This window comes from Rhea pennata, chromosome 11 (assembly GCF_028389875.1).
Source record: "Rhea pennata isolate bPtePen1 chromosome 11, bPtePen1.pri, whole genome shotgun sequence".
NCBI lineage: Eukaryota > Metazoa > Chordata > Aves > Rheiformes > Rheidae > Rhea > Rhea pennata.
Window position 1 is genome coordinate 24,133,085 of NC_084673.1, and position 15,882 is coordinate 24,148,966.

Below are 15,882 nucleotides of genomic sequence, written 5' to 3' on the forward strand. Positions count from 1 at the left end.
ATATATATAAAAAAATATTTATGTCTGTATATAAAAAACTGTGTATGTACTTGCATATATGTATGTGTGTGTGTGTATATATATACACACACTGTATAGAGCTCTGTGTGTGTGTATATATATATATATGTATATATATATATACAGGCACATACACAACATACACAGCTTTTTGGTGTAAAATCCACTATACCATATGGTTTGAGGTGTTTCCCTGGTGTTATCCATGCTGACAGAAATATGCCCTGAGACTTGACAGTTTGGGAAGCCATACTTGCTGATAAGGTTTCTTTGGACTTACCTTGTTTCCCATTGTAGGATCTCTTGGTGAAGGAATTAGGAGTAATGTTTGCCTGCCCTGTGCTCTATCTTGGTTGCATCCTAAATTAATCTACTTTCTGGATCTCTGGCAAATATATATATAAAAAATAATGAGAGCTAGCAGGTTACAGTTATGACTTCAGGCTCCCTTGGTTAAAGATTCCCCATCTTCTTCATGCATTCAAGGACTGAGGCTTCAGGGTGTTCCACAGGAGTTCCTGAAAAAAATCTTTGCATAATTCTGTGCAAATAAACTCTCAATTGGGAAAACAGTACAGGTCAAGTTCTTCCTCTTCCAGTCACTCTTTAAAATGAAGATGCTCATTTTAAATGATTATGATTTAAATACTGCTCATCCTGCATTTCTGAGGATGTTGCAATGTGGCTATTAGGTTGATGTGGCCTAGCCTTCAGAGCTTTTTGTTAAAATCCAACTTAGAAAACCCAGGACTTGCTATTGTATAAGCAAGTAGTCCTGCCTGGTGCTGGAAACATCAGTGTGACTAGGGGAATGAAAACAAAGAGCCTACCTGAAGGAGAGTGGGGTAAGATATGCAGAAAGCAGACAGTTATCCTGTGCCCGGCTGAGCAGACAATATGGTTTGGACTCCAGCTGTGCTTGCTATTTGTTGTTATGAAATTTCGTGAGCAATTCACAAAATCTAAAACCATCTTCCTTTTTTTTTTTTTTTTTTTTTTTTTTCCCAGAAATGCATCTGAATTCCCTGGACTGCTTTGCTTTTGCTTCTCTCAACCACTTTTGCTTTTCTCAACCTCTCATTTTCGCCTTAACCTTCCTTTAAGGCCACAGAAGGGCTGGAAATCATGAGGTTGCTTTGAATGTTTCACAGTAAGGAAAAGGTTTCACAGTGAGGAGCAGACAAGGAGGTGGGACTTGGTGACTCAAGCTGATAAAGCACCCTCTCTAGAGGCCCTCTGCAGGCAGCTGGAAGTGGACCTTGGAACGTCCTTCCACTTGTGTCTGCAGCTGTCCTGGGGGATCTCCAGCCCTCTGTCCCCCTCTTGCCCCTCCACTGCCAGTTTCAGTGTTCTCATGGAAATGGGGAAAAGGCACACCTGAGCACTCAGAAATCCCTCCTGACAGCTGGCTGCCTGGGGCTCTCCCACTGCCAAACTCCAGGCCAGCTGAGCCAGGAGCCAACCATCAGGTGCCTGCACTGTTTTTTCCCTAGGACTGCTTTCTTTGGCACTTACAAGCTTTTGCCTTTCCTTTTTTATTATTTATTTATTTATTTTTGTTTATCCCTCCAGTGGAGATGTGGCTGGAGCCAGCAGTACTTCCTGTGTTGCTAATGTAGCCAGCTGGGATCCGTTTGTGTCTGCAGCCCATGAAATCCTTAGGCAGCTTCAGACTGAAACAAAACTCCTCCTTTCCCAAGGCAGAAGGTGCTTGTTGCTGCTGGGCTCCTGTTTTACATGACTATTATGCTCAAAAAGGAATCTGGAGTGCTTTTAAAATGCTTGCTGCTATTCTTCTGAATAGCACTGCCCGCCTCTCCAGAATGCTGGCTGGTTGGGAGCCAGCAGAGAAGCAGAGGTGCTCCAGAGCCTCAGGTGTACAAAGGGGCAAAGCAGAGGGGGGACATCAGGGCTCTGCAGGATACTGATCTCCTGCAATGTGGCCATTGATCAGGGCTATCCATTTGTTTCAGAGGCATGTTCAGCAGCAGCTCCTCTTCTGGGGAGTGCTTGCAAGGCTCTCTCCCTGCTGCTGGGTCCTGTGGCTGCCCTGAGACCAAAAGAACTGGAAAACTCTCAGATCTGCCAGAGATGTTGCATAGCTGGGACCTTGGCACCACAGTGCCAGGCCTCAGCCAGGCTATACCCCATTGCTTCAACAATTATTTTTTCCAGTCTGTCCTGTCTCTCGTTGCCTAGCATTGCTTGGCTTTTGCCAGATTAGTGAGGCTGTTATTTGGCCTGTTGCTCTTACAGTTTCTTTTCTACAGAAACATCCACCCACAATTTCTCTCTCTTCAGGGAACTAGAGAAGCCTGTCAGCCCATTCGGCACTGGGCCTGACTCTCCCAGGTCACTCAACAGGAGAGCTTACCTGGGATGCTAGGGGCTCTTGGCTGCTGCATGGAAAACAACAATCTCCTACTCCCTGCGCTATGCTGGGGAAAATGCTTTAAAATATATTTCAGGGACTACCACCCACCCCTTACCTCTAGACCCCCTGCTCCATTTTCTGCAGTTGTTTGATTCAGCACCAAGTTCCCATGGCTGCAGGGTTGGTGGCCCAAGACAGCTCAGCAGTTGAATACCTGGGAGCCCAGACAAGCCCTACACTTTCTTAGGGGTGAGGTTTCTCCACAGTGCTGTTTGTTACAGTTTCTGAGAGCCCTGGGAGTCCTGCTGTTGGTAACTAAAGCAGCCCAGAAAGCAAGAGCAAGAATGGGAGGAGGAAGAATAAGGGATCATCTGAAAGGTACCTTTGGAAGGAAAGGTTTTCGTTTAAGTGGCAGAAACAAGCTGGACTGTGAACATGCAGCAAGGCCTGGTGTGTTTGGGCATCTTTGCTAAAGCAATGTTATGTATAACCCAGCTGTACTGCGTGCTCTCGTGCTTTGTTTGTGTTGAGTGAGAGCAAAACCCATGATGGTCAGAGACAAGCGCACTGCATGGCCAAGCATCGCCTCCCTCTCCAAGGTCATGGGATTTCAGCTGGGGAATGTGGGCAGCCTGGGCTGATGCAAAACTCTGGGGTCCCTTCACAGCCCTGCTTGGAGCAGCTGTTTTGCCCCTCTGGCAGAAAGCAGGAAGGGAAAGTGCAATCGCTTTCTCCCTCTCTCCACTCTGCTTTAGGTAATGGGGTTGAGTAGAGTTCCTTGGCCACACCATGGTCCTGGGGACCCTCTCATATCTGCCTTGCTAGATCAAGAGCTATAATGAGATGCTGCCTCTTCCTATTCCAGGCCTGTCAGGAAAGGGAGATGAAGGCTGATGAATGGCAAAGGGCCAATTTTCTGGGTTTGGGGGGGAAGATCACATTCCCTGTACAGGAAGATGTGGTACTGGCTCCCAGCACCAGGAAAAGCTGCAAATGCAGATGACTTGGGTCCAGAAAGCTGCAGCAGGGAGAGCAGCAGCAAGAAACAGCCCCTGTCCCTGCTGTGGCATGAAGGGCAACTAGCCCATCTCATCACCCTCTTGTTTGGCCCTTGGTAGCTTTTTCTCCACAGGGCTGAGTCGTGCCTGGGCTCTGGCATCCTTGGGCTAGGCTTGGCAACCCCAAAGGAGGACCAGGAAGCACACCTTCCTGGGAAGTCCACTTTCCTAGGAATGCCCTGGGCATTTGCAGGTAAGTGGAAGAGAGGTGGCAGCTGCCCTGGCATGGCCCTGGCCTAGGCAGACTGGTTGAGGAGCTGTTAGAGGCATTGAAGATGCAAGATGAGACAAGATCCAGTTATTGCCTGCAGCCTTCATTAGGGCTGGCCTGCAACACTTAAGGAGCTCCTGGGAACCTGCACAAGCCTGTTCCTGGAGGTGACCTTGGTGCTTGGCAGCTCTGGCAGGATATCTGAACGGCTATGCAGCTGTTGCAAGCGTCCCAGCACCACCACTGTGCACTCCTGCTGCTGGATGCACATCAGAACAAGCACAGGGAGTGGGACTGGAAGGCAGGACTCTGCTCAGCTGGCACTTTTGCCAGGTGTAGATATTTCAGGGGGCTGGAGTGGGTCTGCAATTACTAGGGGGCAATCTGGTGCACAGCTCTGACCCTCTGTAGTTCTTCCTGCTTGCTGATGGTCTCTGTGCTGAGTAATCTGCTAGGACAAGGAGTAAGGAAAGAAATCGGGGTGCAGAAAAATGGAGAAGGCTGTTACACAGTTAATGGAGCTGCACAGGGCCTATGTGCTTGGCAGTGCAATCTCAGAGCGCACCTGAACTGGCCCAGACATCAAACTGTCAGGTTACTGCTTGTTCAATTCATATCATTGTGGCTGCTCAGAGACTTGTAACTAGTTTCACAGGGTGCCCGATGCAAAGAGGTGCAAGTCCAGTGCTAGAGTCCAGGGTTTATTTAAACCAGCACGGAGCTCCCCTACAGCTCTGCTGGTGTGAGGGATACTTGTGTCATTCCTGGGAGCCTGCCGTCACGTATCTGTACACATCAACAGTCTTAGTATGATACAGAGAATATGCAAGTAATTACAAAAGGGGGCTGTATACACTCCAGCATCCAACTTAATCATGTTCTGCCCCGCTCGACCCCACCTTATGTGTCTGAGGTGTCCCTGCAGTGTGACCATAGGGGTTTGCTCTTCTCTATTCTGGGGCTTGCGCTGGCGCTGCTTGGGCTTGTGTGGCCCTGGTGTCACTGCTGCAGTAACATTGGGGTAGAGAGCAGCAAGGAAAATGCAGCTGCCTGGGGACTTGCATGGCCCGAGCTTAAATCCTGACAGTTAACAGTGTGAGAGCCAGAGAGTGGTGGTGCTGGCCCCAGGCAGCTTGGAGAAACAAAACACAGAGAAAAATGAGGCTTGGTCAGAAGATAGGAGTGAAGGCGAGGCCTGGTGTGAAGCTCCTTGGCTCTGTGGTCCTGTGTATTTGAGCTGCCCTCTGCCTTGCAGGATGGACCAGCTTGCTCACAGCACCCTGGGGTCAACTCAGTGCCAGGGATCTGCAGTACCCCCTCCCCATGTGCAGCCTCCCCAGCTGCGACTCCAGCACATGGCACCATTAAAGCTGCTGCAGGGTTGACTGCTCCCTGGGAACAGAAGATCAGGGCAGTTTGCTGACTTTTCCTCGCTTTCAGGGATTTGTATGGGCTGAGAAGCATTTGGGATCTGCAGGTGCTACTGCTTTTGACAGCCTGCTGATGGCCAGCCCAAAAGCACCTCAACCTGACAGGTCTCCAGCTTGCCCTGGCTTTCCCTGTTCTGACCAGCTTCCCTAAGGCTCTGGGCAGCAGCACTGCACCCTCTCAATGGTGCGACACCTCTGTGTTTGCTTGGAGACAGGAAGGAGATGATGATACAGAGGCACTATGCACTGGCCTCTGCTGGTGCAGGGTCACTGGGGATGTCCATGTTCAGGAAAAATGTGTGTCTCTGCCATGTGCTTAGGTGTGGCCACTTCTGCTGGTAATGAATCCAGCTTTGTGGCTCTGCTCTTTGACCCTCTGAAGCTGATTGCTAGTGTTACTCCAGGCTTTAACTAGCCTGAAATAAAATTCCTTCGTATCTTCCTGATTACTGATGCCCACAAGTGCTGGATCTCCTGCATACCTGCAGGCAGAGTAGGGAGGAAGACCAGCCCTGTGGCTATGCGCACCACACTGCTGCTCTCTGCTAAACCTGATTTCTGGCCTGACACCTTCCGCACTGTGCTCCTTGGCAGCTCACACCTGGTTTGCCATGTCCAGCAGTGCGATTTGCATGTTTGGACTTGCAGAGGATTGTCATGCTGTGGGGAGGATTTCTATTGCAGTTGTGGATGTGACCTATGTGCCTTTATCTTGATGGGGATGGGAGACAGGTGGGTGCATGTTGCAAGGCATCTTGGTGATATGACTCTTGCTAGAGGCCTGTGTTCCCTATGTATCCTTACCCAAACTCTAGCAGTCCTTGTGTGCCCACCAGCTCCCTGGACAGGGCAGGCTGCTGCTGGAGCTGGTGCAACAGCTGTTTCATGTTCCCTGCTCCATTTGCTCAGAGAGGAGCTGGGCAGGTCATATGCTAGCAGGGATGTGAAATAATCCTTCATGCATGTCCCTCTTTAGCCCTCAGAGAGCAGACTCTTCCTGGCTCATTAGTTTCCTCTCCTTTACTCTCCAAAGGGCCAGGCTTGCAGTGGCTGTGGGACTTGTCCTCTCTTGTATAGCACTGACACACCAGGTCTTTATGGGGAGCTACATATTGGGCCCTCCTCTGGCTTTGTCCCTCTCCACAAGGGACAACATGTGGAGGGCTTTAAACTGCACCACGTCCCCACGGGTTGGACTCCAGCTGTTTGGCTGCCATCCCACACAGGTGAAGGCAACAGGACTGTGAGGACTGTCTGTGGGCCATACAGGAGAGTCACTATGGAAAGAGCAGGTTTGGTAAGAGGATGGACATGAGGATGAAGAAGATGTCACAGGTCAAGCCGGAAAGCCCCAAAATAGCTGGCTGCCGCATCATTGTAGTCAATGGCCAGGGAGGAGACAGAGACGAAGAGCTCATCGCCAGCTTTGAGCTCAAACAGTCCCCCCTGGTAGAGAGCATGAAGACCATAGTTTGCCTCAGGTGCCCAGCACTTGGTGCCAACTCCTTTGAGCAGGAGGATGGGTTGGCTGTAGGAGGTCTTCCAGTTGATGCACTGCACAAGCTGAGGGACAGAGATGCGGGTGCTGGCCCCATCGCTGGGGTAGCGGAAGTAGATCTGGGAATAGACGTAGTACTTGCCTGCCTGATTTACCCGCAGCCGGCCATCCCGATACGTGATGTTCTGCAAGTGTGAGTGGATAGTGCTGTCTTCCCAACGGGCGATGGCATGGCGGCAGGACTGGGAGAGGTTCCCGAAGCGCTTGGAGCTTCCTGGGGAGAGGCAGAAGAGTCATGGAGGAGAGGAAGCTCTTCTGGATAGTACACATCAGGGTGGGGACAAGGGAGGGGTTGACTCAATCTGCCTCCAACAGTGACCCTAGTCCCCAACTTGGAGGTGTGGAAAAGATGCTCTTGGAGTAGAGAGGAGGAACAGGTCCCTAGCTGTCACTAAATCCTTTCTCCCAGGCTGGTCCCTTGCCCTTGGGTGGAATCTTTTCTTTATTCCCTTTTTGAAAACCCTCTGGTGCTCAGCCGGGTTCCCAAACTCACCATCTTGGGCCAGGCTCTGTGGGCGGAGAGTTAGATGTGCTGAGGGCTTGCCAGGTGCTTTGGAAGAAGCCTGCCCCTCTGAGATGTTGAAGTAGCTCTGCTGGGCTTCTGCGAAGAAAGGTACAAATGGCTGTAAAGGCCAGAGCAGTTAGGGACCCCCAGCTCCATGCTGGCAAAGCATGTCCTTACTGAGCAAGCAGGGAAGTGCCCCACTGACTTTCAAAGAGGGAAGTTCCTTGGGGAAGGAAATGTCTAGTCAATGATTATCTAACATTTTAGCACTGACCCCTGGGCAGACAATCTCTGACTCCTTAGACTCTAAACAGACATACAGGGCTGTTCCTCCGGACTGTGCCTGGGGATGTATGCCCTTCACCTGCCCAGCAGGAAAGGCCTTGCTCCCCTCCTGCCCCACTTTGTGGCCGCAGTGCTGTACCTGATGGAGTTTGCACCAGGAGTGACCAAGCACCACCCGTCCCACTGGCATCCCTGGCTGCATGCTGAGCTGTGCCCACGTCAACTGTGACTCCATCTGTCTGGCCGTGAGAGACTGGCTTTATCACAGCAACCTGGTCCCAAGTGAACAAGTCCTCAATGCTTTGCAGCTCCAATCCCCCTGGAATGGAGTCCCAGTTTGTACCCTCAGATTCCAGCTGAAAGGAACTCACCCTTTACTGTGCTCCTGCGCATAACGTTCTCTGTCACCTGAACCGAGAGAAGAAAAACAGTCCCATGGTTTAAAGGTGTAAAGGATGTTCCCCGCTCCCCCATCCCTCTCATCTCTCCGTTGTCCTTCATGCTTATGTCTCTGGGCTCCACCAGCCCTTTTGATGCACAGACCGACAAAAAGCCTGGCATGCAGCCCCTCTCCTCTGACCTCTATTAAATCAAGCATTGTAATTGCCCTCTACCATTCTTTGCTGAGGCTGATGAGGAAAATGAGGTGGGGAGGCAGGTGGGATCTCCGCATTTGGGTGCCTCAGTCTCCCCTATCCCCTCAGCCAGCAGATCCAGGCTTACCATTGTCGCATAGGCTTTGATGGTGTTGGCCAACTTGAGGCAGGACTGGTTGCTGATCAGCTCCTCCAAGTTTGAGCCCTCCTGCTGCTGGTTGATAAGCTGCAAACATCTCAGCTCCTCTGAGCTCCCCTGTGACTGGGCTTTGAGCTGGAATGGAAATACCTGGATGTCTACACATTAAATGGAAGAGTTGAGGGCAGTGGCTTGGCTGGAGGGGGCAGTGGGGATCCCTGTGCACAGGGTGGTCCCCTTTGGCATGGCTCCTCCAGTGTAAGAGCTCTCACAGCTGGACCATAGAGTGGAGAATACCTCTGAACTGCAGTCCCAGAGCTGGTGGTGGGACAGAATGGTGCTGTCAAAACGGAAAGGGAGACTGTATTGGCACTAGTGGGAAGGAGTTAATTGGCAAGAGGCTGGGGTGGAGCCTGAGCACTGTCCCAGATCTGCTTTATGATTTGGACAGTCTAAATCTTATCTCATCCTCTCACAGTCCTCAAGAGCTGGCAGAAGTGGGTCTTGTTTGTCCCAGCTCTTGGGGAAATGTAACAGCCTGTTTTGAGGAGTCCTAGTGCTGAGCATGAGGAGGACTCAGGTGCAAGTGACTCTTGCAAAGCCGCAGAGCGCTGACTGAAGAAGAACCAAAATTTCCCTTTCTCTATCTCCTTCCTCCTCTTCTGCTTCTGTCCTGGGGGACTGGGCTTCTCAAACAGCAAAATCATCCTCGGCTTTGAACAAGATATTCACAGAGCCTGGGGAAGCAGTTGCCCTGCAATGCTTGGCCCTGTTCTGAGGCTGCCTGTAGTTGCACCCTGCAGAAGAATGGCTGCAGCTTGAGGCTGGAAATGCTGAGGAAGCCTGGCCCATGCTCTTGGTGCTTTAATTATCACTGCTGAGCTAAGCTGGAGCTGCAAAAGGCAATCTCACACAGCTCTTCCCTTCCAGCTGCTGAGCCGCACTGGCTGGCAGCTGGATCCCAAGTGCTCACAGTGCTGCAACAGCCTGGGATGGGAAGCCTTCCTCAATGTGATGTGGCCTGCTGAATGGTGAGTTACCCCTTCACAGCGTGTCCCTGGGCTGACGTGGCTCAGCCCTGATTCTGCAGCCCCAGTGTGGCTGGCTATAGGATCTTAGTACATTGGGCTGCTCTATCAGATGGGGGGAAATTGAGGCACAGATGGATGGCTGTCCTGAAATCAGTGCACCAATGACTGGGAATAAATATAGGCACCTTGACCATCCTGCTCTTATCACCTAGGTCATTCCCAGATCCCAGGATAGGACTTAGGAGTTCTTGGGCTTGGGCCTGGCCATGTTGTCAGTCCCTGCAGCATCCTGCACATTCCCAGCTCCCATCAAACTCCTGCCTACCTGCTTCCCTCAGCTACAGTTGTAGATTGCTCATTTTGTCTGATATTTCTTCCACACCATCTACCACCATGGTCCCTCACCGATGTTCAGGATCAATACAGAGATGCTAGTACTGGTAAAAAGACTGTGTGAGGTAAGATAAATTTGGCAGAGGGTAGGTACCACTGGGCAAGCAATCTGTCCAAACAAAGGCTGACTGGAAGAACTAGGAGATGGGAGGCACTGATGAGCTCAGGGTGGGGAGGGGTGATATGGTGGCTCACACCTCTGGGTACAGTGACTCCCACATCTGGATGACTGGGAGACAGGCAAGGGAAGCCCTGGGATTGTTTTGCCTGGGGTGGGTTCAGTCAGCTGGGCTGCAGTCATGCAAAGGTCACCTGTGTGAGTAGGTGCATGCTGCCATGTAAATCCCTATGTTATGGGACTGCTCACATGATACTTGGCAACATATGCATGTGTTTGGGCAAAGCCAGTGCATGCTACTGCTCCACATTGCCAGAAGTGCTAAATATGACATGCACCAGCATAACCTGGGCAGCGCTTGTCCAATGGGTCCAGGTAATGAGGGTGGCACACTCCCAGAAGTAGAATGGCCACTGCCACCCATCTGGCACTGACTGCTTCATGCTGAATTGCCTTGACTAAAGCTGGCTATGATGGGCAATATGCACCACTGACATGTCTCTCATTGCAGGATAACCACTCTGTTTTTCTGTCCATCTGTGTCCCCACACAGGGACCTAGTGCTGGGTAGGGTGGGGAGGAGGAGACTTGCGTTTTAAATCAAGTGCAAAGTGATAAGGTAAGTTTTGTAAAACTGGAGGCCCAAGCAGTTTTGTGCGTGTGTCTTTGGGTGGGGGCAGGCTGGCAGCACTGAGCAACACAATCCTCTCAGACAAGCTGAGCTCTGACCATCTACCTGCACTGGTAGCACTGGTTGCATACAAGGATCCAGCAACTAGCCTCCCAGATAAGAGAGTTGAGGACAGTTAGGTGGCCTCCTCCTTGCCCGGCTCTCTCCTGTTGTGCGTCTGCCTGCATTCTTCTCTGTGGTGTCTTCCATGTAAAGCCCCCAGAGTGGATGCCACAGTGGGGATGGAAACAAACCCCAAAGAGCGGGCTGGAGTCTGCTCAGACAAATGCCCAGCCAGGCACCAGTCAGGCTGTTCCTCCTGCATGCATGGCTAGCTCTGATCTCCCCAGCAGGGCTTTTGCTTTTTGTGTTTTGTTTGTTTGGTTGGTTGGTTTTTAATTGTGGTTTTCTGCAATGCTTGGCACTCCAGGGCCTTTTTCTTGATGGGCCCTTCATCATCAGGGCTGATCGTTAATATTAGTGGAACTGCCCAGAAAACCGCTTGGCTGTCCTTAATTTCTCTCACCTCACACCAATGATCCCTCCTGTTTGATGTTTTCCCTGCCTTAGCACCCAGTTCTGCAGGGGCAAAAGGACCTGTTAACAGGCTTAGGCCTGTCCTGCACTGGGTTGTTATAGCAAGGACTGTATCTTTGCACTGCCTGGTGAAGGGATCCAGAAGCAATGGGGTTGATGCTGTGGCTGGGACCCAGTGTTTTAGGGCTGGTGGTGTCTAACAAGTGGCAGCATTGCAGGTCAGTTGCTGAGCTCCAGGGAAGGTTGGCTGTTGGGCCATAGCACCTGGTACACAGGGTGCCAGGGCTGGGAATTGTTTGATATTAGTGATGCTGACAGGAGCTGGGCAAGGCTATATGCCTGCACGATTATTTGATGTGATTAAGGCTAAAACAAGCACATAAGACCTCCTGGTATTGGAGGTTTTCCTCACCTAGGCCTCTTGAAGCAGGTGAGAAGGCCTTAGCTGTCCTGGAGCATGAGCAGGATGAGAATGGTGGTGGCAGTGTATAGGGAGAAGATGGGGTAGGAACCAGGAGTAAATGTGGCCTGGAGTCTAGGGTAGGGAGTCCCTCCTTCCACATCTGGCTCTGCAGCACCAGGTGGAGCTTGAGACAGGGGCTCCATCCCTCCCATCGCTATCTGTGGTTCTGGACAAAGCCCATGGCAGGCGGTCATTTCCCCTTCCACATCTGGATCTATAGCTTCGGATGGAGCCTGAAGTGGGGGCTCCCTTCTCCCATATCTGGATACACAGCTCCAGATCGAGGCCAGGGCAGGGGTGTCCCATCTCCACATCTGGATCCATTCTGGACAGAGCCCAGGAAAGGCATGCCCTCCCTCCATACCTGGATCCACAATTCGAGATGAAGCCCAGCACAGAATGACCCTCTTCCACATCTGGAGTTGTGGTTCTGGATGGAGCCCAGGGCAGGAGGTCCCTCCCACCAAATCTGGTTCCACAGCTCCTGAAGGAGGCCAGAGCAGGGGTGTCCCATCTCCACATCTGGATCCACTTCTCCAGATGGAGCCTGGGCCGGGGGGCTTTGTCCCTATCCAACTGGATTCGCAGCTCCAGCCTGAGCCCCGGGCAGTGGCTGTGCCCACAGCTCCCCGGCACGGTGGCAGCACCAAAACCCGCACCCACCGGGAAAACCCGCTGGGAAGCACTCCTAGCCGCCTGTCCCCGGTGAGCAAAACCCAACGTGTGTGGGGAGAGCAGTCTGAGACTTACCCGCAGCTGCTGGGGAACCCCGAAGGGAGGCAGCTCCCTGTCTCGGGAGAGTCGGGTGCCCAGGGGCTCCCCCTGCCCCTGGGTTGCCGGCCCGATCCCCGCTGGTCTCTCTCCCTCCCCCGTCGGCAGCCTGCACCGGAACGGCCCGGGAGGTGGAGGCGGGGAGGCGTTGCGAGACAAAAGCTCTCGCCTCCAGGCCCTCTGCAGGCTCTGTCGGGGCAATCGCGCCCGGCGGGCTCACCTTAGAGATGGCCATGGTGAAGTAGACGAAGAGCCCGGTGGTGGACGCGATCTGCAGGGCCAGGATTGCCATGACGGCTATGCTGCCCCACAGTGAGCCGCAGCGCCGCCGCCGCGGGCCGCTGGGGCCGAGGCCGGCCGCCAGCATGCGGGCCGCCGAGCCGCCGCTGTCGGAGCGCAGGTACTGCCCGGCGCTGGGCTGCTGCGGGGCCATGGCTCGGCTCGGCCCGGCCCGGCCGCCACCGTCTCTGCCCGCTGCTGCCCCGCGCCCGTTGCGCTCCGGAGGGGCCGCGGCGGGAGGGACCGGCCGCGGGGCGGGGCGCGCCAGGACGGGACGGGGCGGCCCCGCGCGCCGGACCGGCCCCGTGCATCTGCGGCGCTGGGGACATGGCGTGCGAGGGCAGTTCCTCGGGGTGGAGATCGAGGAGGGACGCAGGGACTGAGGGGGTCCCTGAGGTTGGGAGCCGTGAGTGACACCCCCCCCCCCCCCAGGACAAGGAGGGGCCAAAGGTGCCCACAGGGACTGAGGGAGGTCATGGGGGATGGGGCCCAAGGGTAGCCCTGGGGACACAAGCACTGAGGGAGCCCCCAGAACAGAGTCCAAGAGAGGACACAGGAATCACAGGTGGCTCCTGGGTCCGGGGAGTAAGTGTGGAAACAGAGTCTGGCCTGCAGAGTCATCTGCAGAAGGAGGGGGGCTGTGTTTGTGTAAGGTCTACCGGAATAGGGTTATAGGTCCTCTGAGATCGCCAGTGGGATTTCTCACACCACTGCTCTGGGGCAATTTGAGCACCAGCAGGATGATGGGGGTGACAACGCAGGGCTGGGGGCATCCAGCTCTAGGCAGTGAGAAACCTGGGCTGCCTGGGCTGGAAAGGGAAGGTCCTGGGCAAGGAGAACCCTGTGTGACCCAGATTTAGATGATGGGCCACCACGTCCCTGCAGGGCACTGGCCAGTGGCTGTGGCAAGAGGTCAGCTGACCGCCCTGAGAGGCTCAGAGAAGCAAAGGTTTGCAGAAAAGGATTGATTTCTGCTGACCAGGTCCAGGAGGCTGTGCCAGGTGGGCCTGCATCTACTCTGCCCTCCAGCTAGAACCTGTCCTGGGCCAGGGCAGTGTGAGCTAGTGGTCAGATCAATGAGCTAGGAGCAGCGCAAGCTGTTTTGATACACTCTGAGGTTTTGCTGCTGACTCCAGAAGCTCCCTCCTATTAATGAGTAGTGTTCCCGGTTGCTCTGAAATAGAAATGTTATTTGGAAAGCAAACAGAAAACCTGGAGAAAGGCTGTTACCTGGCAACTGCAAGAGTTGCTCCATGCTCAGGTGATTTTTCTTCTGGCCCTTAGTCTTTTTAACTCTGAAAGAAAGTGAAACCTTGATACCAGCACTTCAGACCTGGAACCACTCATTATCCTCTAAGAACAGGATGTGGGAAACCTGTGGGCTAGCCTCAGCCCAAATTCACAAACAGCTCTAGTAACCCTAAGTGGTGTACTAGGAGTAAAATTATGATTTACTATGAAACAAGGACCAGCTGTGAGTGAGTGAGGATGGGCCTGCCAAAGCCCATGCTGGCCAGGTAAAAGGTGGCTGCCTCATGGCCTCATCCCATCTGCAAGGCCTCAGGCTTTGCAGACATCCCTGGACTGGGACTGGGATGTGGGCCCGCACTGTGGTCACAACTGCTTGTAGAGACATGGGCCCTCAGCTGGACCTGCTCTGAGTCAGTCAGGGCTGCTTTTCCTGGGTGTCCTTGGACCTTGGGATCCCCTGTTAGCTGCTGCAATTCATCAGCAGGAGCCATGAACCCAAGCCCTGCAAGGCTGAGCTCTGATCCTTGAGGGGTTAAAACCTGTCAGTGATATTTCAGGTGTAACATCAGCTCAGAATCCAGCCTTAAGTCTCAACTTTCTGAGCTGTTTTATACTGCCTTTGTAGAGTACATGTCATCTAAGGAAACTCTCTGTCTCAGGAATGGGAGGAAGTGCTAGGAAGAGACACCTCACCAGCAGATCACTTCTTCAGCACTCTCAAACAATGAATGACATCTTTCTCCTTTAAATATTTGGTTTACTTTGCATCCTGTCTGCTAGAAATGCTGCAACTGTCTCTTTTACCAAATCCTATTGCCACCCCACCCCTTGCTTTGTGCAGGTAAGTTTTGTGCAGTGAGCCCCAGTGGGATACATGGCTACTCCATGGGATGCAGGAGAAAGTATCTATTAACAGATACCACCTCATTAAAAGCAAAAGAGCAGTTCAAGTTTCTCTTTTCCCACTGTGACCAGGATATGTTGATTTGTTGGTGTGCATGAAGGGATGCAGCAGTGCCTTCTCTGGTCTGCAGTCACCTTGGGCTTGAGTAGACGGACAGAAATTGCACTTTTCTCCTCGCCCCCTCCTTCCCCAGTGCCCAATGCAGAGCAGAAGATGGAATTAGAAACTTCTTGAGCTGCTTCCCAGTCCTTTTCTCCACTTATGCATTCTTGTCTCCATTACAGATGGTCTCAAATTGTCCCCACACTGCTAACAAGCTCTTTGCCCTACAGTGCATTTTGGAAAGTGAAGGCAGTGCCCACACTCCCAGCGGCACTGCGCACTGGCATCCCTCTGTTCCTGGGCAGTGGGGTGAGGGAGGCCTCAGCAGGTGCTGCGGCTACAGCTGGAGCTGTGCATGGTGACATATGCTGCCTTTGTGGAGCTGCCCCAGTGGTGCCTGGAGAGAAGTGGCCCAGTCAAGGGTGGCTCCAGGACACACAGATATTGCTCCAAACCAGCATGTCCCAGTCTCTTTCATGTGGAGAACCCTTGAAATTTCCCAGCACAGGGAGAATCTGGTAGTCCAATGTCCAAGGTAGATATGGCATGTGTGAGTTTATCTTTCTTAGGCTCATTCTTTGGATTTCCTAGAAAGAACCACGGAATTCCTTAGGACCAGCTGGCAGCTGGTTGTAAACTGACCCTGAACTGGCATGGAGAGATGAAATCCAAGGCCAAGGTCAGGAGGAGGAGGAGGAGGTAGTGTGAGGTTGTTTGGGGGTTCCCTACTCTGGCTGGAGGAGATGGGTCCTGTTGGGAAGAAGTTTTGGGCTGAGAGCAACTTGGACCACCCCCCACACACACCCATCCCTGAATATAGCCATTGCTCAGTGTATGGGGTCATGACTGGGTGGCCATGCCACGTGAGCTGGTCACATGTAAGGCAGAACCTGACAAATCTCAAGCAGGTCTTGCCTTTTCTGTGTCTGATTTGGAGCAATCCTGCATGAAGAAGCAGGGTGGTCCCCATGTGTTGGCAGAGATCGCCAACATTTGTCCCTTTCCTTCCCTGGCCACCCCAATGGTTGCTGGTTCCTGCAGCTGCCACCCTCACTGGCCTGTGGGTGTTTCTGGCTCCTGCTGGTGGTCCTTCCTGGAAGTGGGTGTAGTCTCTGTAGCAGCTCATACCCATCAAGCAGTTGCTGCACCTTGGCACAAGGCTGCTGAGCACCTGGATGTATAGAGT

The 15,882-nt window shown here is 52.8% G+C and overlaps 1 protein-coding gene across 1 annotated transcript; it reads right to left on the minus strand.

Annotated features, from left to right (window-relative positions):
• Positions 1-4,349: 4,349 nt before the first annotated feature.
• Positions 4,350-12,665, minus strand: LOC134145333 (tumor necrosis factor ligand superfamily member 10-like). Its single transcript, XM_062584735.1, has 5 exons — positions 12,381-12,665; positions 8,166-8,312; positions 7,814-7,850; positions 7,146-7,253; positions 4,350-6,866 (listed from the first exon to the last, which is right to left on the minus strand). The coding sequence occupies exons 1-5, from the start codon at positions 12,591-12,593 to the stop codon at positions 6,424-6,426; spliced, it is 948 nt and encodes a 315-aa protein (XP_062440719.1). The 5' UTR covers positions 12,594-12,665; the 3' UTR covers positions 4,350-6,423.
• Positions 12,666-15,882: the final 3,217 nt, after the last annotated feature.